The 27226-nt window shown below is 43.0% G+C and overlaps 1 protein-coding gene across 1 annotated transcript in view; it reads right to left on the reverse strand.

Moving 5' to 3' along the window:
• Positions 1 to 1138: 1138 nt before the first annotated feature.
• The window catches only part of LOC106589743 (lutropin-choriogonadotropic hormone receptor), a 91249-nt gene continuing 65161 nt past the window's right edge, over positions 1139 to 27226 (reverse strand). The window contains exons 7-15 of the mRNA XM_045709987.1: positions 22227 to 22304; positions 21785 to 21853; positions 19856 to 19930; positions 14091 to 14279; positions 8879 to 8944; positions 8498 to 8722; positions 8060 to 8171; positions 4901 to 5158; positions 1139 to 1825 (exon numbers count right to left, since the gene is read on the reverse strand). Of these exons, the coding sequence (XP_045565943.1) occupies positions 1262 to 1825; positions 4901 to 5158; positions 8060 to 8171; positions 8498 to 8722; positions 8879 to 8944; positions 14091 to 14279; positions 19856 to 19930; positions 21785 to 21853; positions 22227 to 22304 (1636 nt within the window). The 3' untranslated portion in view covers positions 1139 to 1261. The remainder of the gene's footprint in view (positions 1826 to 4900; positions 5159 to 8059; positions 8172 to 8497; positions 8723 to 8878; positions 8945 to 14090; positions 14280 to 19855; positions 19931 to 21784; positions 21854 to 22226; positions 22305 to 27226) is intronic.

Below are 27226 nucleotides of genomic sequence, written 5' to 3' on the forward strand. Positions count from 1 at the left end.
GGAACCCTGACCTGTTCACCGGACGTGCTACCTGTCCCAGACCTGCTGTTTTCAACTCTCTAGAGACAGCAGGAGCGGTAGAGATACTCTCAAAGATAGGCTATGAAAAAGCCAACTGACACTTACTCTTGTGTTACTGACTTGTTGCACCCTCGACAACTACTATGATTATTATTATTTGACCATGCTGGTCATTTATGAACATTTGAACATCTTGGCCATGTGCTGTTATAATCTCCACCCGGCACAGCCAGAAGAGGACTGGCCACCCCTCATAGCCTGGTTCCTCTCTAGGTTTCTTCCTAGGTTTTGGCCTTTCTAGGGAGTTTTTCCTAGCCACCGTGCTTCTACACCTGCATTGCTTGCTGTTTGGGGTTTTAGGCTGGGTTTCTGTACAGCACTTTGAGATTTCAGCTGATGTAAGAAGGGCTATATCAATACATTTGATTTTGATTTGGAAATCTGTCCTTTGTTCTGATCAGTCCAAGTTTGAGATTTTTGGTTCCAATCGCCGTGTATTTGTGAGACGCAGAGTAGGTGAAAGGATTACCTCTGTATGTGTGGTTCCCACCGTGAAGCAGTGCGGAGGAGGTGTGATGGTGTGGGGGTGCTTTGCTGCTGACATGGTCAGTGATTTACTTAGAATTCATGGCACACTTAACCAGCATAGCTACCACAGCATTCTGCAGCGATACGCCATCCCATCTGGTTTGCGCTTAGTGGGACTATCATTTGTTTTTCAACAGGACAATGACCCAAAACACACCTCCAGGCTGTGTAAGTGCTATTTGACCAAGAAGGAGAGTGATGGAGTGCTGTATCAAATGACTTGACCTCAACCCAATTGAGATGGTTGGGGATGAGTTGGACCGCAAATGGAAAAGTAGCCAACAAGTGCTCAGCATATGTGGGAACTCCTTCAAGACTGTTGGAAAATCATTCCAGGTGACTACCTCATGAAGCTGGTTGAGAGAATGCCAGGAGTGGCTACTTTGAAGAATCAAACATCTTTTTTGATTTGTTTAACACTTTTTTGGTTACTACGTGATTCCATAAGTGTTATTTCAATGTTTTGATGTCTTCACTATTATTATACAATGTAGAAAATAGAAAAAATAAAGAAAAACCTTTGAATGAGTAGGTTTGTCCAAACTTTTGACTGGTTCTGTATATTTATTTTTTACACACAATCGTTTTCGTTGTCATTCAACCCTGTGAGTAAAATGTGATTTTACCCACAGTTCTGATTTACTGAGACTAGTCATGTTGCTCCGCCTCCCTTGCAGAGAAAGCATCCTTGCATCTTGATGTTGTAGGTGTAGAACCTGAAAGAGTGATGTTTTCTGGGGGACGTAGTACTACCCTTAGGCGGTATAGTGTGTGCTTCCAGGTTCTGTGCCCTGTAGAACTCCGCTCTGGCATGGCAAAAACTACAGCGACTCAACAACAAACGTATATCCTTCCGAAACGATCGAGTAAAGATGGTGTAGAGGAAGGGGTTACAGAGGGAGTTGATTGGGTAGAAAAGGACGAGCAGGATCTTGGAATGGGAGACGGTGATGAGGGGCATGCGGAGAGCCGCCGAGATGCCAAAGAAGGAGATGGGTGCCATGCAGATGAAGTTGGTGAAGATTAGGATGGCCATGCGCTTGGCAATCTTGGAGTCACCGTGGCGGATTGCTAGGTCGGGGTTGTGGATGGACAGGTAGATGCGTACGTAGCAGTAGCAGATGATGAAAAAGGCAGTGACGTTGAGGAGGAGGAGGGCTACAACATACACCTGGGAGGCTAGGGACTCGATGTCCATGGGCAGGCAGATTGACACCTGGAGGATAAAATATCAAAGAAAGTCAATCAAGTAAATGTATAAAGCCCGTTTTACATCAGCAATTGTCATGAAGTTATTTTACTGCAGAAATAAAAAGGCTGTGAATGTTCATCTACTACAGTATAACACATGTTCTGTGTAAAGTGAATGTTTGAATACGGGCCCAGGTTTACAAAAAGCCTCACAGATTAAGCCTTGTCCTGGTCTAAAAAGCATGTTCAATGGAGATTGAAAGTGCTTTATAGTATAGGACTAGGCTTAATCTGTGACTTGGAAACACACATATATATATATGTGTGTTTTATATATATATAACTGCTCAAAAAAATAAAGGGAACACTTAAACAACACATCCTAGATCTGAATGAAATAAATAATCTTATTAAATACTTTTTTCTTTACATAGTTGAATGTGCTGACAACAAAATCACACAAAAATAATCAATGGAAATCCAATTTATCAACCCATGGAGGTCTGGATTTGGAGTCACACTCAAAATTAAAGTGGAAAACCACACTACAGGCTGATCCAACTTTGATGTAATGTCCTTAAAACAAGTCAAAATGAGGCTCAGTAGTGTGTGTGGCCTCCACGTGCCTGTATGACCTCCCTACAACGCCTGGGCATGCTCCTGATGAGGTGGCGGATGGTCTCCTGAGGGATCTCCTCCCAGACCTGGACTAAAGCATCCGCCAACTCCTGGACAGTCTGTGGTGCAACGTGGCGTTGGTGGATGGAGCGAGACATGATGTCCCAGATGTGCTCAATTGGATTCAGGTCTGGGGAACGGGCGGGCCAGTCCATAGCATCAATGCCTTCCTCTTGCAGGAACTGCTGACACACTCCAGCCACATGAGGTCTAGCATTGTCTTGCATTAGGAGGAACCCAGGGCCAACCGCACCAGCATATGGTCTCACAAGGGGTCTGAGGATCTCATCTCGGTACCTAATGGCAGTCAGGCTACCTCTGGCAAGCACATGGAGGGCTGTGCGGCCCCCCAAAGAAATGCCACCCCACACCATGACTGACCCACCGCCAAACCGGTCATGCTGGAGGATGTTGCAGGCAGCAGAACGTTCTCCACGGCGTCTCCAGACTCTGTCACGTCTGTCACGTGCTCAGTGTGAACCTGCTTTCATCTGTGAAGAGCACAGGGTGCCAGTGGCGAATTTGCCAATCTTGGTGTTCTCTGGCAAATGCCAAACGTCCTGCACGGTGTTGGGCTGTAAGCACAACCCCCACCTGTGGACGTCGGGCCCTCATACCACCCTCATGGAGTCTGTTTCTGACCGTTTGAGCAGACACATGCACATTTGTGGCCTGCTGGAGGTCATTTTGCAGGGCTCTGGCAGTGCTTCTCCTGCTCCTCCTTGCACAAAGGCGGAGGTAGCGGTCCTGCTGCTGGGTTGTTGCCCTCCTACGGCCTCCTCCACGTCTCCTGATGTACTGGCCTGTCTCCTGGTAGCGCCTCCATGCTCTGGACACTACGCTGACAGATACAGCAAACCTTCTTGCCACAGCTCGCATTGATGTGCCATCCTGGATGAGCTGCACTACCTGAGCCAGTTGTGTGGGTTATAGACTCCGTCTCATGCTACCACTAGAGTGAAAGCACCGCCAGCATTCAAAAGTGACCAAAACATCAGCCAGGAAGCATAGGAACTGAGAAGTGGTCTGTGGTCCCCACCTGCAGAACCACTCCTTTATTGGGGGTGTCTTGCTAATGGCCTATAATTTCCACCTGTTGTCTATTCCATTTGCACAACAGCATGTGAAATTTATTGTCAATCAGTGTTGCTTCCTAAGTGGACAGTTTGATTTCACAGAAGTGTGATTGACTTGGAGTTACATTGTGTTGTTTAAGTGTTCCCTTTATTTTTTTGAGCATGTATATATATATATACACACACAATGAACATAAACCCAACATAATATTTAAAAAATAAACGCAACATGCAACAATTTCAAAGATTTTACTGAGTTGCAGTTCATATAAGGAAATCAGTTAGTTGAAATTAATTCAATTCTCCCTAATCTATGGATTCCACATGACTGGGAATACAAATATGCATCTGTTGGTCACAGATACCTCATAAAAAAAGTTAGGGGTGTGGATCACAAAAACATTCAGTATCTGGTGTGACCACCATTTGCCTCATGCAGCGCGACACATGTCCTTTGCATAGAGGTGATCAGGCTGTTGATTGTGGCCTGTGGAATGTTGTCCCACTCCTCTTCAATGGCTGTGCAAAATTGCTGGATATTGGCGGAACTGGAACACGCTGTCGTAGTCGTTGATCGAGAGCATCCCAAACATGCTCAATGGGTGACTGGTCTGGTGAGTATGCAGGCCATGGAAAAACTAGGCCATTTTCAGATTCGAAGTTATATGTAAAGATCCTTGCGACATTGGGCCATGCATTATCATGCTGAAACATGAGGTAATGGCAGGTCAATGGGCCTCAGGATCTCATCACAGTATCTTGTGCATTCAAATTGCCATTGACAAAACACAATTGTGTTTGTTGTCCGTAGCTTATGCCTGCCCATACCATAACCCCACTGCTAACAGCAAACTTCTGGCCCACACGATGGAATACGTTGTGAGCCCGGTTGGAAGTGGTAGAGAAAATGGAGGCGGCTTATGGTAGAGAAATTAACATAAAATTCTCTGGAAACAGCTCTGGTGGATATTCCTGCAGTCAGCATGCCAATTGCATGCTCCCTCAAAACTTGAGACATCTGTGACATTGTGTTGTATGACAAAACTGCACAGTTTTGAGTGGCCTTTTATTGTCCCCAGCACAAAGTGTGTAATGATCGTGCTGTTAAATCAGCTTCTTGATATGCTACACTTGTCAGGTGGATGGATTATCTTGGCAAAGGAGAAATGCGAACTAACAGTGATGTAAACAGATTTGTGCACACATTTTGAGAGAAATAAGCTTCTTGTGCATATGGAAAATGTATGGGATCTTTTATTTCAGCTCATGAAACATGGGACCAACACTTTACATGTTGCGTTTATATTTTTGTTCAATGTATATTTTCAAATTCAAATTCTGCTGACCTTAGTGTAGCTGCTGACCCCGAGGACAGGAAGCAGAGCGGCCAATAGGGAGAAGCCCCACCCCCCAGCCATCATGGCTACCACATGCCTCAGCCGCAGCCTCTTGTTCTTGTGCATGGCGTTGGTGATGGTGTGCCACCGCTCTAACGTTATCATGGTCAACGTGTAGACCGACAGCTCGCTGGCGAACACCGTCAGGAACCCTGCCACGCCACAGCCCGCACCCGTCTGCCAGAATGTGGCGTGGTTGTAGTATTCCTACAATACAAATACAGCTTTATTATTGGATATGGACTAGAACTCCTACAATAAAATACAACTTTATTATTGGATATGGAATAGAACTCATACAATACAACTTTATTATTGGATATGGACTAGAACTCATACAATATAAATACAATACAACTTTATTATTGGATATGGACTAGAACTCCTACAATGCAATACAACTTTATTATTGTATATGGACTACAACTCCTACAATATAAATACAACTTTATTATTGGATATGGACTGGAACTCATACAATAGAAATACAATACAACTTTATTATTGGATATGGACTAGAACTCCTACAATACAATACAACTTTATTATTGTATATGGACTAGAACTCCTACAATATAAATACACCTTTATTGGATATGGACTAGAATTCCTACAATATAAATACAATATAACTTTATTATTGGATATGGACTAGAACTCCTACAATAAAATACAACTTTTTTATTTTTTATTTTAGTTCACCTTTATTTAACCAGGTAGGCCAGTTGAGAACAAGTTCTCATTTACAACTGCGACCTGGCCAAGATAAAGCAAAGCAGTGCGACACAAACAACACAGAGTTACACGTGGAATAAACAAACATGCAGTCAATAACACAATAGAAAAGTCTATACAGTGTGTGCAAATGAGGTAAGATAAGGGAGGTAAGGCAATAAATAGGCCACAGTGGTGAAATAATTACAATTTAGCAATTAAACACTGGAGTGATAGATGTGCAGAAGATGAACGTGCAAGTAGAGATACTGGGGTGCAAAGGAGCAACAACAACAAAAAATAACAGTATGGGGATGAGGTAGTTGGATGGGCTATTTACAGATGGGCTATATACAGGTGCAGTGATCTGTGAGCTGCTCTGACAGCTGGTGCTTAAAGTTAGAGAGGGAGATATGAGTCTCCAGCTTCAGTGATTTTTGCAATTCGTTCCAGTCATTGGCAGCAGAGAACTGGAAGGAAAGGCGGCCAAAGGAGGAATTGGCTTTGGGGGTGACCAGTGAAATATACCTGCTGGAGCACGTGCTACGGGTGGGTGCTGCTATGGTGACCAGTGAGCTGAGATAAGGTGGAGCTTTACCTAGCAAAGGCTTATAGATGTCCTGGAGCCAGTGGGTTTGGCGACGAATATGAAGCGAGGGCTAGCCAATGAGAGCATACAGGTCGCAGTGGTGGGTAGTGTATGGGGCTTTGGTGACAAAACGGATGGCACTGTGATAGACTGCATCCAATTTGCTGAGTAGAGTGTTGGAGGCTATTTTGTAAATGACATCGCCGAAGTCAAGGATTGGTAGGATAGTCAGTTTTACGAGGGTATGTTTGGCAGCATGAGTGAAGGAGGCTTCACTCATGTTGCAAAATAGGAAGCAGATTCTAGATTTAATTTTGGATTGGAGATGCTTAATGTGAGTCTGGAAGGAGAGTTTACAATCTAACCAGACACCTAGGTATTTGTAGTTGTCCACATATTCTAAGTCAGAACCATCCAGAGTAGTGATGCTGGACGGGCGGGCAGGTGCGGGCAGCGATCGGTTGAAGAGCATGCATTTAGTTTAACTTGCATTTAAGAGCAGTTGGAGGCCACGGAAGGAGAGTTGTATGGCATTGAAGCTCATCTGGACGTTAGTTAACACTGTGTCCAAAGAAAGGGCCAAAAGTATACAGAATGGTGTCGTCTGCGTAGAGGTGGATCAGAGAATCACCAGCAGCAAGAGTGACATCATTGATGTATACAGAGAAAAGAGTCGGCCCGAGAATTGAACCCTGTGGCACCCCCATAGAGACTGCCAGAGGTCCGGACAACAGGCCCTCCGATTTGACACACTGAACTCTGTCTGAGAAGTAGTTGGTGAACCAGGCGAAGCAGTCATTTGAGAGACCAAGGCTGTTGAGTCTGCCTGACAAGAACGTGGTGATTGACAGAGTCGAAAGCCTTGGCCAGGTCGGTGAATACAGCTGCACAGTATTGTTTCTTATTGATGGCGGTTATGATATCATTTAGGACCTTGAGCGTGGCTGAGGTGCACCCATGACCAGCTCGGAAACCAGATTGCATAGCGGAGAAGGTATGGTGGGATTAAAAATGGTCGGTGATCTGTTTGTTAACTTGGCTTTCAAAGACCTTAGAAAGGCAGGGTAGGATGGATATAGGTCTGTAACAGTTTGGGTCTAGAGTGTCTCCCCCTTTGAAGAGGGGGATGACCGTGGCAGCTTTCCAATCTTTGGGGATCTCAGACGATACGAAAGAGAGGTTGAACAGGCTTGTAATAGGGGTTGCAACAATTACGGCGGATCATTTTAGAAAGAGAGGGTCCAGATTGTCTAGCCCGGCTGATTTGAAGGGGTCCCGATTTTGCAGCTCTTTCAGAACATCGGCCATCTGGATTTCGGTGAAGGAGAAATGGGGGAGGCTTGTGCAAGTTGCTGTGGGGGGTGCAGGGCTGTTGACCGGGGTAGGGGTACCCAGGTTTATCTTTGGATATGGACTAGAACTCCTACACTAAAATACAACTTTATTATTGGATATGGACTAGAACTGCTACAATAAAATACAACTTTATTATTGGATATGGACTGGAACTCCTACAATGAAATACAATACAACTTTAGTGTCCAAATAGGAAAGGGTCATTACAGAAATATAAACATTGGAAAGCAAGCATTACAGGGTCAGCCGCAGTGTAGCCCCCCTGGAGAAGTTTAGGGGTTAAGTCGTGCCTTGCTCAAGGGTTCAATGGTAGGTGGTTGGTAGTAATGTACTGAACTGAGAAGAACAGCCCTACAGAAGCCAGTCCAGTCCCCACCTTTTCATAGCCCAACTTGAGACTTGAAAAAGTGACCTTCTGATATACCTCTCTAAGCCTTTGGGCTACGTACCTTGCGTGAGTGGTAGTCCGTGGCTGCAATGAGGAGGAGGTAGACCCCCATGCAGAGGTCTGCGAATGCCAGGTTACATATCAGGAACCGAGAGACATTGAGCTTCTGGTGGCTGGTGAGCAGAATGATCAAAAATTTAAAAAAGATAATCAATTACTTGAATATAAGTTGCAATTAAAGCATTGTTTTAATTATATTTTTCTTATTCAAGCAACATTTCTTAGTAGACCACACATTGTCAGTTTACGCAAGAGGATAAGAGTTGAGCACACTCTTTCCTATAGAATGACATAGATTACTATCCATTCATTCCAATTCAATTGGTTTGGAATCTATCCCTGACAAAGATGGTTGACATTATCCGCACACTTGTCCAGAGACATGCAGGTATATGACATTGACCACTGTTAATCCTAAATCTCTTTTCTCTCCCTTTACCTGATGATCAGTATGACCAGCACGGCCATGTTCCCAGCCACAGCAAACACAGTGATGAGCCAGGTGACTGAGCGGAGGAAGGAGTACCCCAGCAAGTCCTCACAGGGGTTGAAGGCGTCGGACTTCGGGGTGCACTGGAAAGGTCCAGGACACAGGCTCAGCTGCAGGTCTGGGTATTGGAGGTTGATGTCGTACAGGTCTGTCACATTGTCTGCTGAGTGGTCCCTGTAGAAAAGGGGAAGACAACATGGATTTGATCAACGTAAGGTGTAGAGGTAGAAACCGCCCCCCCAAAAAGAAAATGGGCAATCAAGGGAAAAACATTTTCGAAAGCCTGATAACAGAACTTTCCCCTGATACATAGTGGAAATATTGTCTTACATGATTTCATCATCGTCATCGCACAGCCTTCTGAGGTTCGGAGAGAGTGCATGGACAACTTTTTCCCTTTGGATGGATAAAGAGAAAAGGTTAGAGGAGACCCTTGAGTGTCAACCTTTGTGTGTACGTGTGATGAGCACCTATGTGTATTTGTATTTATTAAGGATCCACATTAGCTACTGCCACGGCAGCAGCTACTCTTCCTGGGGTCCAGCAACATTAAAACCTCTTACATCTAGATGTTCCGCTAGCGGAACACCTCGCCAATATCCAATGATAGAGCGTGGCGCGAATTACAAACACCTCAAAAATCCAAAAACGTCAATTTTTCAAACATATTACTATTTTACACCATTTTAAAGACAAAACTCTCCTTTATCTAACCACATTGTCCAATTTCAAAAAGGCTTTACAACGAAAGCAAAACATTAGATTATGTCTGGAGAGTACCCAGCCAGAAATAATCACACACCCATTTTTCAAGCTAGCATATAATGTCACAAAAACCAAAACCACAGCTAAATGCAGCACTAACCTTTGGTGATCTTCATCAGATGACACTCCTAGGACATTATGTTATACAATACATGCATGTTTTGTTCAATCAAGTTAATATTTATATAAAAAACCAGCTTTTTACATTAGCATGTGACGTTCAGAACTAGCATACCCACCGAAAACTTCCGGTGACTTTACTAAATTACTCACAATAAACGTTCACAAAAAACATAACAATTATTTTAATAATTATATATACAGAACTCCTTTGTGCAATCGAGGTGTCCGATTTTAAAATAGCTTTTCGGTGAAAGCACATTTTGCAATATTCTGAGTAGATAGCCCGGCCATCATGGCTAGCTATTTTGACACCCACCAAGTTTGGCACTCACCAAACTCAGATTTACTATAAAAGAAATTGGATTACCTTTGCTGTTCTTCGTCAGAATGCACTCCCAGGACTTCTACTCCAACACCTAATGTTGTTTTGGTTCCAAATAATCCATAGTTATATCCAAATAGCTGCGTTTTGTTCTTGCTTTCAAGACACTATCCGAAGGGTGACGCGCCGGTGCGTATCGTGACAAAAAAATTCAAAATATTCCATTACCGTACTTCGAAGCATGTCAAACGCTGTTTAAAATCAATTTTTATGCGATTTTTCTCGTAAAATAGCGATAATATTCCAACCAGGAGACCTTGTTTTCGTTCAAACACTGAAAATAGAAAATGGAGTCTTCACATGCACGCGCACGCCAGTGTCATTGTTCTCAGAACGACCACTTTCCAAAACCCCTACTGTTTTTTGCCGAGGGACTGCAGAGTCATCATTCAACGTTTTGGCGCCTTCTGAGAGCCTATGGGAGCCTTAGAAAATGTCACATTACAGCAGAGATCCTCTATTTTCGATAAAGTGGCTACAGAAGGCCAAGAAATGGTCAGACAGGGCACTTCCCATATAGAATCTTCTCAGGTTTTGGCCTGCCATATGAGTTCTGTTATACTCACAGACACCATTCAAACAGTTTTAGAAACTTTAGGGTGTTTTCTATCCAAATCAAATAATTATATGCATATTCGAGTTTCTGGGCAGGAGTAATAACCAGATTAAATCGTTTCGTTTTTTATCCGGCTGTGAAAATACTGCCCCCTATCCTAAAAAGCTTAAGGCTGTTATATACAATTTCAAATATTACATGACATTACATTTCCTAACACTTTACCCAATACATTTAGTGTGTTCCCTCAGGCCACTACCACATACAGTTGAAATCGGAAGTTTACATACACTTAGGTTGGAGTCATTAAAACTCATTTTTCAACCACTCCACAAATTCCTTGTTAACAAACTATAGTTTTGGCAAGTCGGTTAGGACATCTACGTTGTGCATGACACAGGTACTTTTTCCAACAATTGTTTACAGACAGATTATTTCACTTATCATTCACTGTATCACAATTCCAGTGGGTCAGAAGTTTACTAAAATATTTGACTGTGCCTTTAAACAACTTGGAAAATTCCAGAAAATTATGTCATGGCTATAGAAGCTTCTGATAGGCTAATTGACATCGTTTGAGTCAATTGGAGATGTACCTGTGGATGTATTTCAAGGCCAACCTTCAAACTCAGTGCCTCTTTGCTTGACATCATGGGAAAATCTAAAGAAATCAGCCAAGACCTCAGAAAAAAATGGTAGACCTCCACAAGTCTGGTTCAACCTTGGGAGCAATTTCCAAATGCCTGAAGGTACCACGTTCATCTGTACAAACAATAGTACGCAAGTATAAACACCATGGGACCACGCAGCTGTCATACCGCTCAGGTAGGAGCTGCGTTCTGTCTCCTAGAGATGAACATACAGTGAGGGGGAAAAAGTATTTGATCCCCTGCTGATTTTGTACGTTTGCCCACTGACAAAGAAATGATCAGTCTATAATTTTAATGGTAGGTTTATTTGAACAGTGAGAGACAGAATAACAACAACAAAAAATCCAGAAAAACACATGTCAAAAATTTTATAAATGTATTTGCATTTGGTGGAACAAGCTCGCTCACGACGCCAGGACAGCGGAGTCAATCACCACCTTCCGGAGACACCTGAAACCCCACCTCTTTAAGGAATCCTACCCCCCCCCGAAAAAAAATAATATATATGTACTATTGTAAAGTGGTTGTTCCACTGGATATCATAAGGTGAATGCACCAATTTGTAAGTCGCTCTGGATAAGAGCGTCTGCTAAATGACGTAAATGTAAATGTTAATGAGGGAAATAAGTATTTGACCCCTCTGCAAAACATGACTTAGTACTTGGTGGAAAAACACTCATTGGTGATTCCTCACCGTTCTCATGATCATTGCAACTCCACGAGGTGAGATCTTGCATGGAGCCCCAGGCCGAGGGAGATTGACAGTTCTTTTGTGTTTCTTCCATTTGCGAATAATCGCACCAACTGTTGTCACCTTCTCACCAAGCTGCTTGGCGGTGGTCTTGTAGCCCATTCCAGCCTTGTGTAGGTCTACAATCTTGTCCCTGACATCCTTGGAGAGCTCTTTGGTCTTGGCCATGGTGGAGAGTTTGGAATCTGATTGATTGATTGCTTCTGTGGACAGGTGTCTTTTATACAGGTAACAAACTGAGATTAGGAGCACTCCCTTTAAGAGTGTGCTCCTAATCTCAGCCCGTTACCTGTATAAAAGACACGTGGGAGCCAGAAATCTTTCTGATTGAGAGGGGGTCAAATACTTATTTCCCTCATTAAAATGCAAATCAATTTATAACATTTTTGACATGCGTTTTTCTGGATTTTTTTGTTGTTATTCTGTCTCTCACTGTTGAAATAAACCTACCATTAAAATGATAGACTGATAATTTCTTTGTCAGTGGGCAAACATACAAAATCAGCAGGGGATCAAATACTTTTTTCCCTCACTGTACTTTGGTGCGAAAAGTGCAAATCAATTCCAAAACAACAGCAAAGGACCTTGTGAAGATGCTGGAGGAAACGGATACAAAGTATCTATATCCACAGTAAAACGAGTCCAATATCGACATAACCTGAAAGGCCGCTCAGCAAGGAAGAAGCCATTGCTCCAAAACCGCCATTAAAAAGCCAGACTATGGTTTGCAACTGCACATGGGGACAAAGATTGTACTTTTTGGAGAAATGTCCTCTGGTCTGATGAAACAAAAATGGAACTGTTTGGCCACAATGACCATCGTTATGTTTGGAGGAAAAGGGGGAGGCTTGCAAGCCGAAGAACACCGTCCCAACCGTGAAGCACAGGGGTGGCAGCATTATGTTGTGGGGGTGCTTTGCTGCAAGAGGGACAGGTGCACTTCACAAAATAGATTGCATCATGAGGAAGTACAATTATGTGGATATATTGAAGCAACATCTCAAGACATCAGTCAGGAAGTTAAAGCTTGGTCGCAAATGGGTCTTCAAAATGGACAATGACCCCAAGCATACTTCCGAAGTTGTGTCAAAATGGCTTAAGGACAACAAAGTCAAGATATTGGAGTGGCCATCACAAAGCCCTGACCTCAATCCTATAGAAAATGTGTTGGCAGAACTGAAAAAGCGTGTGTGAGCAAGGAGGCCTACAAACCTGATTCAGTTACACCAGCTCTGTCAGGAGGAATAGGCCAAAATTCACCCAATTTATTGTGGGAAGCTTATGGAAGGCTACCCAAAACGTTTTACCCAAGTTAAACAATTTAAAGGCAATGCTACCAAATACTAATTGAGTGTATGTAAACTTCTGACCCACTGGGGATGTGACGAAAGAAATAAAAGCTGAAATAAATCATTCTTTCTACTATTATTCTGACATTTCACATTCTTAAAATAGAGTGGTGATCCTAACTGACCTAAGACAGGGAATGTTTACTAGGATTAAATGTCAGGAATTGTTTAAATGTATTTGGCTTAGGTGTATGTAAACTTCCGACTTCACTGTAATTACAATACAACATCCATGTGTACGTGCATGTCTTATCATGTGTATGTGTGTTCCATAAGGTGTTTTTTTTTATTTATCTGATTCTACTGCTTGCATCAGTTACCTGATGTGGAAGAGAGTTCCATGTAACCATGGCTCTATGTAGTACTGTGCACCTCCCATAGTCTGTTCTTGACTTGGGGATTGTGAAGAGACCCTTGGTGGCATGTCTTGTGGGGTATGCATGAGTGTCTGAGCTGTGTGCTAGTAGTTTAGACAGACACCTTGGTGCATTCAGCATGTCAACACTTCTTACAATAACTGGTAGTGATGAACTCAATCCATCCTGCACTTTGAGCCATGAGAGATTTACATGTGTATTATTAATGCTAGCTCTCCATGTACATTTAAGGGCCAGCCGTGCTCCCCAGTTCTGAACCAATTGTAATTTTTCGAGGTCTCTCTTTGTGGCACCTGACCACACGACTGAACAGTAGTGCAGGTGCGACAAAACTATGGCCTGTAGGACCTGCCTTGTTGATGGTGTTGTTAAAAAAGCTTTATTATGGACAGACTTCTCCCCATCTTAGCTACTGGTGTATCAACATGTTTTGACCATGACAGTTTACACTCCAAGCAGTTTGGTCACCCCACTTGCTACATTTTCACATTATTTATTACAATATTTAGTTGAGGTTTAGGGTTTAGTGAATGATTTGTCCCAAATACAATGCTTTTAGTTTTTGAAATATTTATGGATGTATACCTACTTGTCTTTGCGTCGCCAGGTGTGGAAGGCACAGCAGTGGCTGGGGTAAGTGACCTCTGCCACCTCCAGCTCTAGGAGGCTTTCTAGAGGAGGTAGAGTCTTCAGGTAGGGGGTAGAACGGGCAATCAGGACCTTTAAATGTTCCAAGCCTCGACGGGGGAGTGTGTCGAGAGCTGTGGAGGAGACGTCACTGGGCAACACACACAACAAGATACAGGAAACACCTAAGTCAAATGTTGACAAATTTTTTCCTACCTGTTACAATGTAACTTTATTGTCCATAGTTACAGTGAACAATGGAAAATGATCTTCTGCTCTCTTCATTTCTCAACCCCTCCCACACATCACACAGTTGAGAGTAGCACAGGGTAAAGCTGCAGTGCAGCACCCCTGGATGGAGAGCATGTTGTGTGGTTAAAGGCCTTGCTCAAGAGCCCAATGGTAGGGGATTATTATTAGGATATGAACCCAGCAGCTCTCCAGTTGCCAGATCAATTTCTCCCTTTTTTTCCCAGCACCTAGCCCGGGAATCCAGAAGGCGACCTTAAGGCTACAGGCACAACTCCTTAGCCGCTCGGGCTACCTACCCCCGAGACCTAACCCTAAACTTTCACCTTAACAAACTTTTACACTCTTTTGTTTTTTACAATGTCAAGCAGGATGCAAACAAACAATACAACAAGACTAGACAACATACCATTACAATCTAACAAATACAGAAGGAGACCTGGCCGCCAAATTGTGTATATACACTGAACAAAAATATAAACGCAACATGCAACAATTTCAGAGTTACAGTTCATAGAGGAAAATCGGTCAATTGAAATAAATTCATTAGGCCCCAACCTATGAATTTCACATGACTGGGAATACAGATATGCATCTATTGGTCACAGTGAGCATTTGCCCACTGAAGTCGGTTACGACGCAGAACTGCAGTCAGGTCAAGATCCTGGTGAGAATGATGAGCATGCAGATGAGCTTCCCTGATGTGGTTTCTGACCATTTGTGCAGAAATTCTTTGGTTCTGCAAACCCATAGTTTCATCAGCTGTCCGGATGGCTGATCTCAGACGATCCCCACAGGTGAAGAAGCAGGATGTGGAGGTCCTGGGCTGGCGTGGTTACACGTGGTCTGCGGTTGTGAGGCCGGTTGGACGTACTGCCAAACGATGTTAGAGGCGGCTTATGGTAGAGAAATTAACATTCAATTCTCTGGCAACAGCTCTGACGGACATTCCTGCAGTCAGTATGCCAATTGCACACTCCCTCAACTTGAGACATCTGTGGCATTGTGTTGTGTGCCAAAACTGCACATTTTAGTGGCCTTTTATTGACCCCAGCACAAGGTGCACCTGTGTAATGATCATGCTGTTGAATCAGCTTCTTGTTATGCCACACCTGTCAGGTGGATGGATTATCTTGTCAAAGAAGAAATTTGTGTAGAAAAGTTTTTTATGCATATGGAAAATATTCGGGGATCATTTATTTCAGCTCATGAAACTGCAATATTAAAGCTGATCTGTTCAGGAGTTTGAGTGGTTACATTTCCCCAGCGCCATCCATCAGCTGTGTTCCCTTTGTTATCATTCAAATCAAATCAAAGTTTATTTGTCACATGTGCCAAATATAACCGGTGTAGACCTTACAGTGAAATGCTTACTTGCAGGCTCTAACCAATAGTGCAAAAAAGGTATTAAGTGAACAATAGGTAGGAAAATAAATAAAACAACAGTAAAAAAACAGGCTATATACAGTAGCGAGGCTATAAAAGTAACGAGGCTACATACAGACACCGGTTAGTCAGGCTGATTGAGGTAGTATGTACATGTTGATATGGTTACAGTGACTATGACAAATATGATGAACAGAGAGTAGCAGTAGCGTAAAAGAGGGGTTGGCGTGTGGTGGGTGGGACACAATGCAGATAGCCCGGTTAGCCAATGTGCGGGAGCACTGGTTGGTCGGCCCAATTGAGGTAGTATGTACATGAATGTATAGTTAAAGTGACTATGCATATATGATAAACAGAGTAGCTGCAGCGTAAAAAGAGGGGTTGGGGGGGGCACACAATGCAAATAGTCCGGGTAGCCATTTGGTAACCTGTTCAGTCGTCTTATGGCTTGGGGGTAAAAACTGTTGAGAAGCCTTTTTGTCCTAGACTTGGCACTCCGGTACCGCTTGCCATGCGTTAGTAGAGAGAACAGTCTATGACTGGGGTGGCTGGGGTCTTTGACAATTTTTAGGGCCTTCCTCTGACACTGCCTGGTGTAGAGGTCCTGGATGGCAGGCAGCTTTGCCCCAGTGATGTACTGGGCCGTACGCACTACCCTCTGTAGTGCCTTGCGGTCAGAGGCCGAGCAATTGCCGTACCAGGCAGGCTATGATGCAACCAGTCAGGATGCTCTCGATGTTGCAGCTGTAGAACCTTTTGAGGATCTCAGGACCCATGCCGAATCTTTTTAGTTTCTGAGGGGGAATAGGCTTTGTCGTGCCCTCTTCACGACTGTCTTGGTGTGTTTGGACCATTCTAGTTTGTTGTTGATGTGGACACCAAGGAATTTGAAGCTCTCAACCTGCTCCACTACAGCCCCGTCGATGAGAATGGGGGTGTGCTCGGTCCTCCATTCCCTGTAGTCCACAATCATCTCCTTAGTCTTGGTTACGTTGAGGGATAGGTTGTTATTCTGGCACCACCCGGCCAGGTCTCTGACCTCCTCCCTATAGGCTGTCTCGTTGTTGTCGGTGATCAGGCCTACCACTGTTGTGTCGTCTACAAACTTAATGATGGTGTTGGAGTCGTGCCTGGCCATGGAGTCGTGGGTGAACAGGGAGTACAGGAGGAGACTGAGCACGCACCCCTGGGGAGCTCCAGTGTTGAGGATCAGCGTGGCAGATGTGTTGCTACCTACCCTCACCACCTGGGGGCGGCCCGTCAGGAAGTCCAGGATCCAGTTGCAGAGGGAGGTGTTTAGTCCCAGGATCCTTAGCTTAGTGATGAGCTTTGAGGGTACTTTGGTGTTAAACGCTGTGCTGTAGTCAATGAATAGCATTCTCACATAAGTGTTCCTTTTGTCCAGGTGGGAAAGGGTAGTGTGGAGTGCAATAGAGATTGCATCATCTGTGGATCTGTTTGGGCGGTATGCAAATTGGAGTGGGTCTAGGGTTTCTGGAATAATGGTGTTGATGTGAGCCATTACCAGCCTTTCAAAGCACTTCATGGCTACGGACATGAGTGCTACGGGTCTGTAGTCATTTAGGCAGGTTGCGTTTGTGTTCTTGGGCACAGGGGCTATGGTGGTCTGCTTGAAACATGTTGGTATTACAGACTCAATCAAGGACATGTTGAAAATGTCAGTGAAGACACCTGCCAGTTGGTCAGCACATGCCCGGAGCACACATCCTGGTAATCTGTCTGGCCCCGCAGCCTTGTGTATGTTGACCTGTTTAAAGGTCTTACTCACGTCGGCTACGGAGAGCGTGATCAAACAGTCGTCCGGAACAGCTGATGCTCTCATGCATGCCTCAGTGTTTTCTTGGCTCGAAGCGAGCATAGAAGTGATTTAGCTCATCTGGTAGGCTCGTGTCACTGGGCAGCTCGCGGCTGTGCTTCCCTTTGTAGTCTGTAATAGTTTGCAAGCCCTGCCACGTAAGACGAGCGTCGGAGACGGTGTAGTATGATTCAATGTTAGCCCTGTATTGATGCTTTGCCTGTTTGATGGTTCGTCACAGGGCATAGCAGGATATCTTGTAAGCTTCCGGGTTAGAGTCCCGCGCCTTGAAAGCGGCAGCTCTACCATTTAGCTCAGTGCGAATGTTGCCTGTAATCCATGGCTTCTGATTGGCGTATGTACGTACAGTCACTGTGGGGACGACGTCCTCAATACACTTATTGATAAAGCCAATGACTGATGTGGTGTACTCCTCAATGCCATCGGAAGAATCCCGGAACATGTTCCAGTCTGTGATAGAAAAACAGTCCTGTAGTTTAGCATCTGCTTCATAAGACCCCGTTTTTATAGACTGAGTCACTGGTGCTTCCTGCTTTAATTTTTGCTTTTAAGCAGGAATCAGGAGGATAATTGGTTGGGCGCCCGAACACTGCTGACATTTCTTCCGGCGCAATTTTGCGACCTGCAGATTGGCCTTTTCTGGGATCTTTTATTTCATGAAACATGGGAACAACATTTTACATGTTGTGTTTATATTTTTGTTCAGTATAGATTACAGCATGCCTGTGTCAACAAGCATCAAACTTGTTTTATTGAATTTTTAATGAATAATCATTAAGAAACCTCTCCAATCAGCATTCAGGATTAGACCCACCCATTGTACACACCATAAACCACAAGGTCTCTATGATAACAGGTCTCAGTAGTCAGATTTAGTGTCCATGTAAGTACTGTATAACTAATGTGTATCTTTGACATTTCCAGTTATAGATAGGGAAATATTAAATACTGGGGCTCTATGGAGGTCAGTGTGGCAGGAAGAATCCCACTGGGCACACAAATAAAATACATTTTTATTTGTCACATGCTTCGTAAACAACAGGTGTGGACTAACAGTGAAATGCTTACTTACGTGCCCTTCCCAACAAAGCAGAGAGAAAGAAGATAGAGAAATAAAATACAATAATAATAATAATAATAATAAAAGTAATAATACTGTAGATACACAATGAGTTGCCTATACGATAACTTGGCTATATGCAAAGGATACCAGTACAAAGGATACCAGTACAAAGGGTACCAGTACAAAGGGTACCAGTACAAAGGATACCAGTACAAAGGATACCAGTACAAAGGATACCAGTACAAAGGGTACCAGTACAAAGGATACCAGTACAAAGGGTACCAGTACAAAGGATACCAGTACAAAGGGTACCAGTACAAAGGGTACCAGTACAAAGGATACCAGTACAAAGGGTACCAGTACAAAGGGTACCAGTACAAAGGGTACCAGTACAAATGGTACCAGTGTGTCAAAAAAAGGTTTGCGCAAAAAGGGTCAATGCAGATAGTCCAGGTAGGTTATTTGGTTAATTATTTAACTAAGTATTTAGCAGTCTTTTTGCTTGAGTGTAGAAGCTGTTCAGGGTCCTGTTGGTTCCAGACTAGGTGCATCGGTACCGCTTGCTGTGCGGTAGCAGAGAGAACAGTCTATGACTTGGGTGGCTGGAGTCTTTGACAATTCTTAGGGCCTTCCTCTGACACCTCCTGGTATCGAGGTCCTGGATTGCAGGGAGCTCGGCCCCAGTGATGTACTGCAATGTACACACTACCCTCTGTAGCACCTTGCAGTTTGATGCCAAGTAGTTGCCATACCAAGCGGTGACACAGCCAGTCAAGATGCTCTCAACGGTGCAGCTTCAAAACTTTTTGTGGATCTGAGGACACATGCCAAATCTTTTCAGCATCTTCAGGGGGAAGAGGCGGTGTCATGCCTTCTTCACGACTGTGTTGGTATGTGTGGACCATAATAGATCCTTAGTGATGTGGACACTGAGGAATTTGAAGCTCTTGACCCACTCCACTACAGCCCCGTTGATGTGAATGGGGCCGTGCTCGGCCCTCCGTTTCCTGTAGTCCATGATCAGCTCCTGGTTGAATCACGTTGTTTCCACGTCATTTCAATGAAATGATGTGGAACCAACGTGGAATAGACGTTGAATTGACATCTGTGCCCAGTGGGATGATTATATTATAGGAATGGACTGTATTGAAGGTGAATGTTACATAATAGTTCTAAGGAAGTATTCACTTACAGCACAGTTGGCCCTGACGCTCCCTCAAAGGCATCTTCATGGATGTTCCTCAGATACCTGTTGTCTTTCAGAATCCTACACGAGAAAACCATCACATGATACACATAGTATTAAATCATGTTTGTCTTTATCACAATGGAAGTTATATACTTGCAATATATGAGTGGAATATGGGTGTTTTGCTTTTGCATTCTGATGTTGGACCCTTTTGTTTTCTCTTCTCTAAAACCTAGTAGCCTATACTTTTTCTATGGATGCCCAACAGATCCTCAGCTCTACTAACTAAGGTTTGTTTGTTTAGACTTATTTTTTTGTGATCACATTTTTATTATTTTCAATTAGGTACACAAAACAGGCACACATGGACAAGGAAACAAGTGACAAGACCGAACAAGACAAACAGTTCCCATCCCACCCCCCACCCCACAGGATTTCCTCAACCCAAAGTTAGATTAGTGGTTTACAATAGCAGTATTTTTAAAGAGAAAATATGTTTCTTTCACTCACCCCATGCATGCATCCTACAGATATTTCCATGGTTGGGGTTTCTTGAGGAAAATTACATGTTGGACAAAACTCTTGTCCAATTAGTCACAGTACTACAGAGAGGTCTTTCTTCCACAATGCATGGGAAGGGATTGGTTTATGAGTAATTTTCAGATAATGTAATTTAGAGACTAGTCCCTGTGTATTACTATGAATAAATCATTTGTGGATAGGATGGATAGACCATTCTATGCACGCAAAAGTATTTTTACAGAGTCATAAGTTGATGAAAGAGAAAATGTTTCTTTCACTCACCCCATGCATGCGTCCTACAGATATTTCCATGTTTATAATGTCCATGAATGATAACAGCCACTGCTGTCTGCTTAAAAAATGAGGAGCCTGCCAATGTGAGGCTATCATCTTCTTGGCTGCTGTTAACCCAGCCAGCCAAATACGTTGCTGTTTGACAGATAGGTCTAAAGTCGTGTCATCATTTAACAATAAAATAGATGGTGAACATTTCTAACCACTATGTCAATGAGACCGGATGAAACAACCACAGAAACGTTAAACCCCTGGGCACTCACAGACCATATGAAAATATATGCCAGGAGCCCCCTGAGGGTACAGTGAGCAATTTGGGGATTGTCTAGCTTTCACCTTGAATAGTTTGCACGGTGTGCAGTAAGTTCTATGGGCAAAATTGTAACGTATCATTTGGTGGTTGGGGTTTCTTGAGGAAAATTACATGTTGGACAAAACTCTTGTCCAATTAGTCACAGTACTACAAACAGAGAGGTCTTTCTTCCACAATGCATGGGAAGGGATTGGTTTATGAGTAATTTTCAGAGAATGTAATTTAGAGACTAGTCCCTGTGTATTACTATGAATAAATAATTTGTGGATAGGATGGATAGACCATTCTATGCACGCAAAGGAAGTGCCAGGGCAGCTCCCAGTGGGTGGACCTGGCTCCCAGTGGGTGGACCTGGCTCCCAGTGGGTGGGCTGATGACCGAAATCCATAGATTAGGGCCTAATGAATTTATTTAAATTTAACGTTTTCCTTCTATGAACTGTAACTCAGGAAAATCTTCAAAATTGTTGCATGTTGCGTTTCTATTTTTGTTCAGTAAATGAATGTTTAGACTCATTGAAAGCGATTCTGGCGAGATCAAGATGTTGCATCCCGCCGCCACAGCGTGGCACATAAAGTAAACAACATGGCACCCACTCAATGTTGTGTCTTCCAAGACGTTATTTTACTGGTACATCGAGTTTCTTTGATTAACCAAGCCTTTGATACAACTCTGAAATAACAGCAACAAAGGGTTAGCAAGAGTGCGTGCACGTGTTTGTGTGTGTTCAGGCACTTCATTGTAAGAACCGAAACTAAGCAGTAAGCGGAAGAAAAGGTTCATTGTTTGAGGGGAATACGTACAGTTTATCCAGCTTTGTTCCGTTGAAAGCGTGCGACTTGATTTCCTTGAATCCATTTTTTATAATTTTCCTGACAAAAACACATTTTCACACATTTCATTTAAATTGGTTGTTATTGTCAGCTTGACCGATTTACAATTGCTTACATACAGCAGAAATGGATTGAAAAACGTAATCCACAAGTGCTGACCTAAACCCTGGATTTGATGAAAATGATAATGGTTACCGCAATCAATTAGTTGAGATTTAATGAAATCAGCAGTGAAACAATTCTTACATTAAACACCCAGATGAGATAATTTTCTTATCAATGATCTAAACACGTGGTGAGACAAAATGAAATCTAAGAAATGTATTAATTTGCTCACGAAAAGTGGATACCCTATAGTATGGCTGTTTGGAGTATGGCTCCAAATAAGTAAAAGTATTGCACTCATACTCACATGTACACACTCTCCTGTGTGATCCCTTGAAAGGCATTGGCAGGTATACTGTGGAGCTGTATGTTGTCTCCCAGCTCACTGCACACAGAGGATAGGAGAGAAGAGGAGAGAAGAGGATAGGACATAAGAGGAGAGAAGAGGATAGCAGAGAAGTGGAGAGGAAAGAAGAGGATAGGAGAAAAGAGGAGAGTAGAGAAAATCAGAAGAGAAGAGGACAGGAGAGAAAATCAAAAGAGGATAAGAGAGAAGAGAAGGGGAGAGAAAATAAGAGAAGAGGATAGGAGAGAAAAGAAGAGGATAGGAGTGAAGAGGAGAGAAAAGAAGAAGGTTTAAGGTTTTATTTATTTGCACCAAAGAAAATAAGTGATAAACAACAATACAGATGAAAACAAATAAAGATAAACAATGTGCAGGTTGGAAGCCCAAGGGATTACATAAAAACCACACCACAACAAAAACTATATACAAAACATAAGTAAACAAATTAAAAAGCTTTGTTAAAACAGATAACAAAACCCACTAATCATAAATGTACAAATGAACCAATCAGCAATCACAAAAAAACTAAAACAGTATATGCTTTGTTTAAATGTGTGTACATGTGTAGATAGATGTGAGAGTTGGGCTACATGGAGGAGATTACTGAGTAGTTGGGGTCAGCCTGATGAACCACAGTCTTCGCTTGAAGTTATTGAGGAATGATGAGGTTTTTGCAATGTGAAAATAAGAATTCCAGAGTATGGTACCTCTGTATCTGATAGAGAATTGACTATGTGAGATGCAGCAGTGGGGAGGGTGAAGGTTATCACAGTGTCTTGTGTTATATAGATGGATTTCAGAATTAACCTGGAAGAATCCATTGAAGGGTTTAGGTAAACTGTCTGGGAGGTATGAGTATTTGTAATATTTGCCGTACATGAATGTAGACAAGATATTGAGTTTCTTAAACAAAGGTGCAGATAGAGCCAGGTAATTAGAGGAGGTGGCTAGTCTTGAAAATGTATTTTGTATGATGAGTAATTTGTGTATGTAGGAGGCATATGTACTGGCCTTGTCAATATTACAGTGAATGAGATATGGGTAAATTAAGCTATAGTATAGAGTTAGGAAGCAAGCCTGATGAACCAAACCACTAATCTTTCTGATGATACCAACAGATTTCATTACTTTACAGCAGACAAATTGAATATGATGTTTCCAGGATAACTTTTCATCAATTAGAACTCAGAGGAATCTAGTGGATGTGACTTGTTCAATTTCATTCCCACCAATTGAGACTCTGGCTCCTTTTTTATTTACAATATTTCTTATTCTTACTAGTGAATACAATAAAGTAGGATTTTTTTTACATTTAAAGATCATTTGTTTATCTGGAACCACTCAGAAAATGTGGCCATGCCTGAGTTGGCTTCATTAATTGGTGAATCAAAATGCTTGTGTGATAAAATCAAATTTCTATCATCAGCAAAGAGAGTGGGAAGTACGGTAGAAGACACAGCAGCAAGGTCATTGATATACTGTAGATTAGGAATAACAAAGGTCCAATTATCAAACCCTAAGGGACGCCACAGGATATCTTGGCCCTTGTAGATGCACAGCCATTTGCATAAACAAATTGTTCTCTATCATGAACTATATAACCAATTATATGTATAATCATGAAAAACGTATTAATGCAGTTTAGAAAGTAATATTTCATGATTAACCGTGTCAAACGCTTTGGATAAATCTAAAAAGATGCCAAGAGTGTATTCATTGTTTTTAAGGGCTGTAAATATTTTATCTACAAGTTGCAAAAAAAATCCATATCTGTGGAGTAGTTTTTACGAAAACAATATTGGTGTTCATATAGAATACAGTGCTGATTTAAATTATACACCAATTTTTCTAGGATTTCAGAAAAACATAGTACAGATATCGGGCGATAATTTGTAAATTATCTTGGATCCCCAGATTTATAGTGGGGGATAATTTTGGCAATTTCAAAATCTTTAGAAACAATACCAGCTTGCATAGATTTGGTGAAGATATACGTTAGAGGCTTAGTGATCGAGGAAGACACTGATTTCACCAGAGGCACAAATCTCATCATGACCTTCTGCTGATATCTTTAAGTTACCAATTACCTCCATTACATCAGGAGGATCAAACTGAAGCAGAGAAGGGAATGTCCCTTAATGACTAAAATGTAAATGTAATCCAAGGGATTTCCATCCGTTTTCAAAATGTTATTTGACAGAGTGTCACATGAGTTGACGCTGAAGAGACGAAGCAGGTAAGGGGAGTAACACATTTAATAAATAACGGACATGGAACGAGACAGGAACAGCGTCAGCAAACTAATAACACAAACAAAAGACAATGCAGCAGCGGGGAACAGAGTTGGGGAACTGACAAATATAGGGGAGGTAATAACAGGTGATGAGTCCAGGTGAGTCCAATATCGCTGATGCGCGTGACGAGGGAAGGCAGGTGTGCGTAATGGATGATAGGAGTGCGTGATGCAGGGCAGCCTGGCATCCTCAAGCGCCGGGGGGGGAGCGGGAGCAGAAGTGACAGTACCCCCCACCTCCTATAGGGGCGCCGGTTGGGGTGTGGGAGCCCAACGAACCGGCAGGAGCGTGAGAGCCTGGCGATCTGGCTGAGGTAAGACGCCTGTCGATCCCGCTGCAGAGAGGGAGCCCGAAGATCCGGTGGAGTGTGACGTGGGATGGGAAGCCGCCGAGCCAACCGAGGCAAGGACACCTCTTGAGCCAGCCAGGGCGTGAAAGCCCGATGGGCTGGCTTAGGCACCCCCCGGTTCCATCGGCGGCGGAATCCACCCCGACGTCACCAACAAAACAAAAAAACTCCTGGACGGCTGGGCGAACAAGAACTGACGATCCGGCTGAGGCCCGGCGTGGGATGGGCGCCATCCGAGCCAACCGGGGAAAGGAAACCTCTTGAGCCAGCTAGGGCGTGGAAGCCCGACGAGCTGGCTAGGCATCCCCGGTTCCATCGGTGGCGACCCAGAGCCGATGCCACCATACCAACCGGAACGCCAGTACTCCCCGATGCTTTGTGTGTTGGCTGCTGCATTCTGTCACATGAGTTGACGCTGGAGAGACGAAGCAGATACGGGGAGTAACACATTTAATAAATAACAGACATGGAACGAGACAAGAACAGTGTCAGCAAATTAATAACACAAACAAAAGACAATCAATGCAGCAGCGGGTAACAGAGTTGGGGAACTGACAGATATAAGGGAGGTAATAACAGGTGATTAGTGAGTCCAGGTGAGTCCAATATTGCTGATATCCGTGACGAGGGAAGGTAGGTGTGCATACTGGATGATAGGAGTGCGTGATGCAGGGCAGTCTGGCACCCTCAAGCGCCAGATAGGGGGGAAGAGCAGAAGCAGACGTGACACAGAGGAACCCACATTCACAAAAAAAGTTATTAGATTCACATGAAAAAACATCAGGATCAGAATAGGTCTTATTTCCAACAATAAATTGAGATGGAATAGTTGTAGATCATTTTTTCTTATTCAACAGTTGATTGATGATTTTCTAAGTTGACTTCATATTATTTAACGGTTCTTGGAATTTGTTAGTAAAATATATTTTTGGGGATATCCGAAGTAGGTGAGTACATTTGTTCTTAGAATTTTTGTCATTTGCAGAATTCAGGGGAGAGGGATTTGAGAGAAATGTTTTATACAACTAAATACAGAGTTGAAAGACGTGTGTAACGGTCGTCGTGAACACAGGACCAAAACGCAGCGGGAATATGAATGCTCATCTTTTTAATATTGAGAAAAGTGAACACTTACAAAATAAACAAAACAACGACTACACAGTTCCATAAGGCAAAGTAGCTATACAGAAAACATCTACCCACAAAAAACCCAAAGGAAAAACAGGCTGCCTAAGTATGACTCCCAATCAGCAACAGCTGTTCCTGACTGAGAGTCATACCCGGCCGAAACAAAGAAATCCCAAACATAGAAACACGGACATAGAATGCCCACCCAAATCACACCCTGACCAAACCTAAATAGAGACATAAAAAGGCTCTCTCAGGTCAGGGCGTGACAACGTGAGAAAAGTCTGGTAAGCAGACTCCACATCGGCCTGATTATAAACATTTTCCCATTAAATATATTCGATCAACATCTTAAAGCGCTCACAATTATTGCATTGTTGGTTAACCTCTTAGGGCTAGGGGGCAGTATTTACACGGCCGGATAAAAAACGTACCCGATTTAATCTGGTTACTACTCCTACCCAGTAACTAGAACATGCATATACTTATTAGATATGGATAGAAAACACCCTAAAGTTTCTAAAACTGTTTGAATGGTGTCTGTGAGTATAACAGAACTCATATGGCAAGCAAAAACCTGAGAGATTCCTTTACAAGGAAGTGGCCTGTCTGACCATTTATTGGCTTTCTTTGACATCTCTTTCCAAAACAAAGGATCTCTGCGGTAACGTGACACTTCCCACGGCTCCCATTGGCTCTCAGAGCCCGGGAAAAAGCTGAATGTCGTCATTCCAGCCCCAGGCTGAAACACATTATCGCCTTTGTCAAGTGGCCGATCAGGGGACAGTGGGCTTCGGCGCGTGCACTGGTTGCCCCCGTCTTTCTTTTTTTCCCTCTATTTACTGAAACGCAGATTCCCGGTCGGAATATTATCGCTTTTTTACAAGATAAATTGCATAAAAATTGATTTTAAACAGCGGTTGACATGCTTCGAAGTACGGTAATGGAATATTTAGAATTTTTTTGTCACGAAATGCGCCATGCTCGTAACCCTGATTTACCATTTCGGATAGTGTCTTGAACGCACGAACAAAACGCCGCTGTTTGGATATAACGATGGATTATTTGGGACCAAACCAACATTTGTTATTGAAGTAGAAGTCCTGGGAGTGCATTCTGACGAAGAACAGCAAAGGTAATAACATTTTTGTTATAGTAAATCTGATTTTGGTTAAGGCTAAACTTGCTGG

This window comes from Salmo salar, chromosome ssa28, assembly GCF_905237065.1.
Source record: "Salmo salar chromosome ssa28, Ssal_v3.1, whole genome shotgun sequence".
In the NCBI taxonomy this organism is placed as follows: Eukaryota; Metazoa; Chordata; class Actinopteri; order Salmoniformes; family Salmonidae; genus Salmo; species Salmo salar.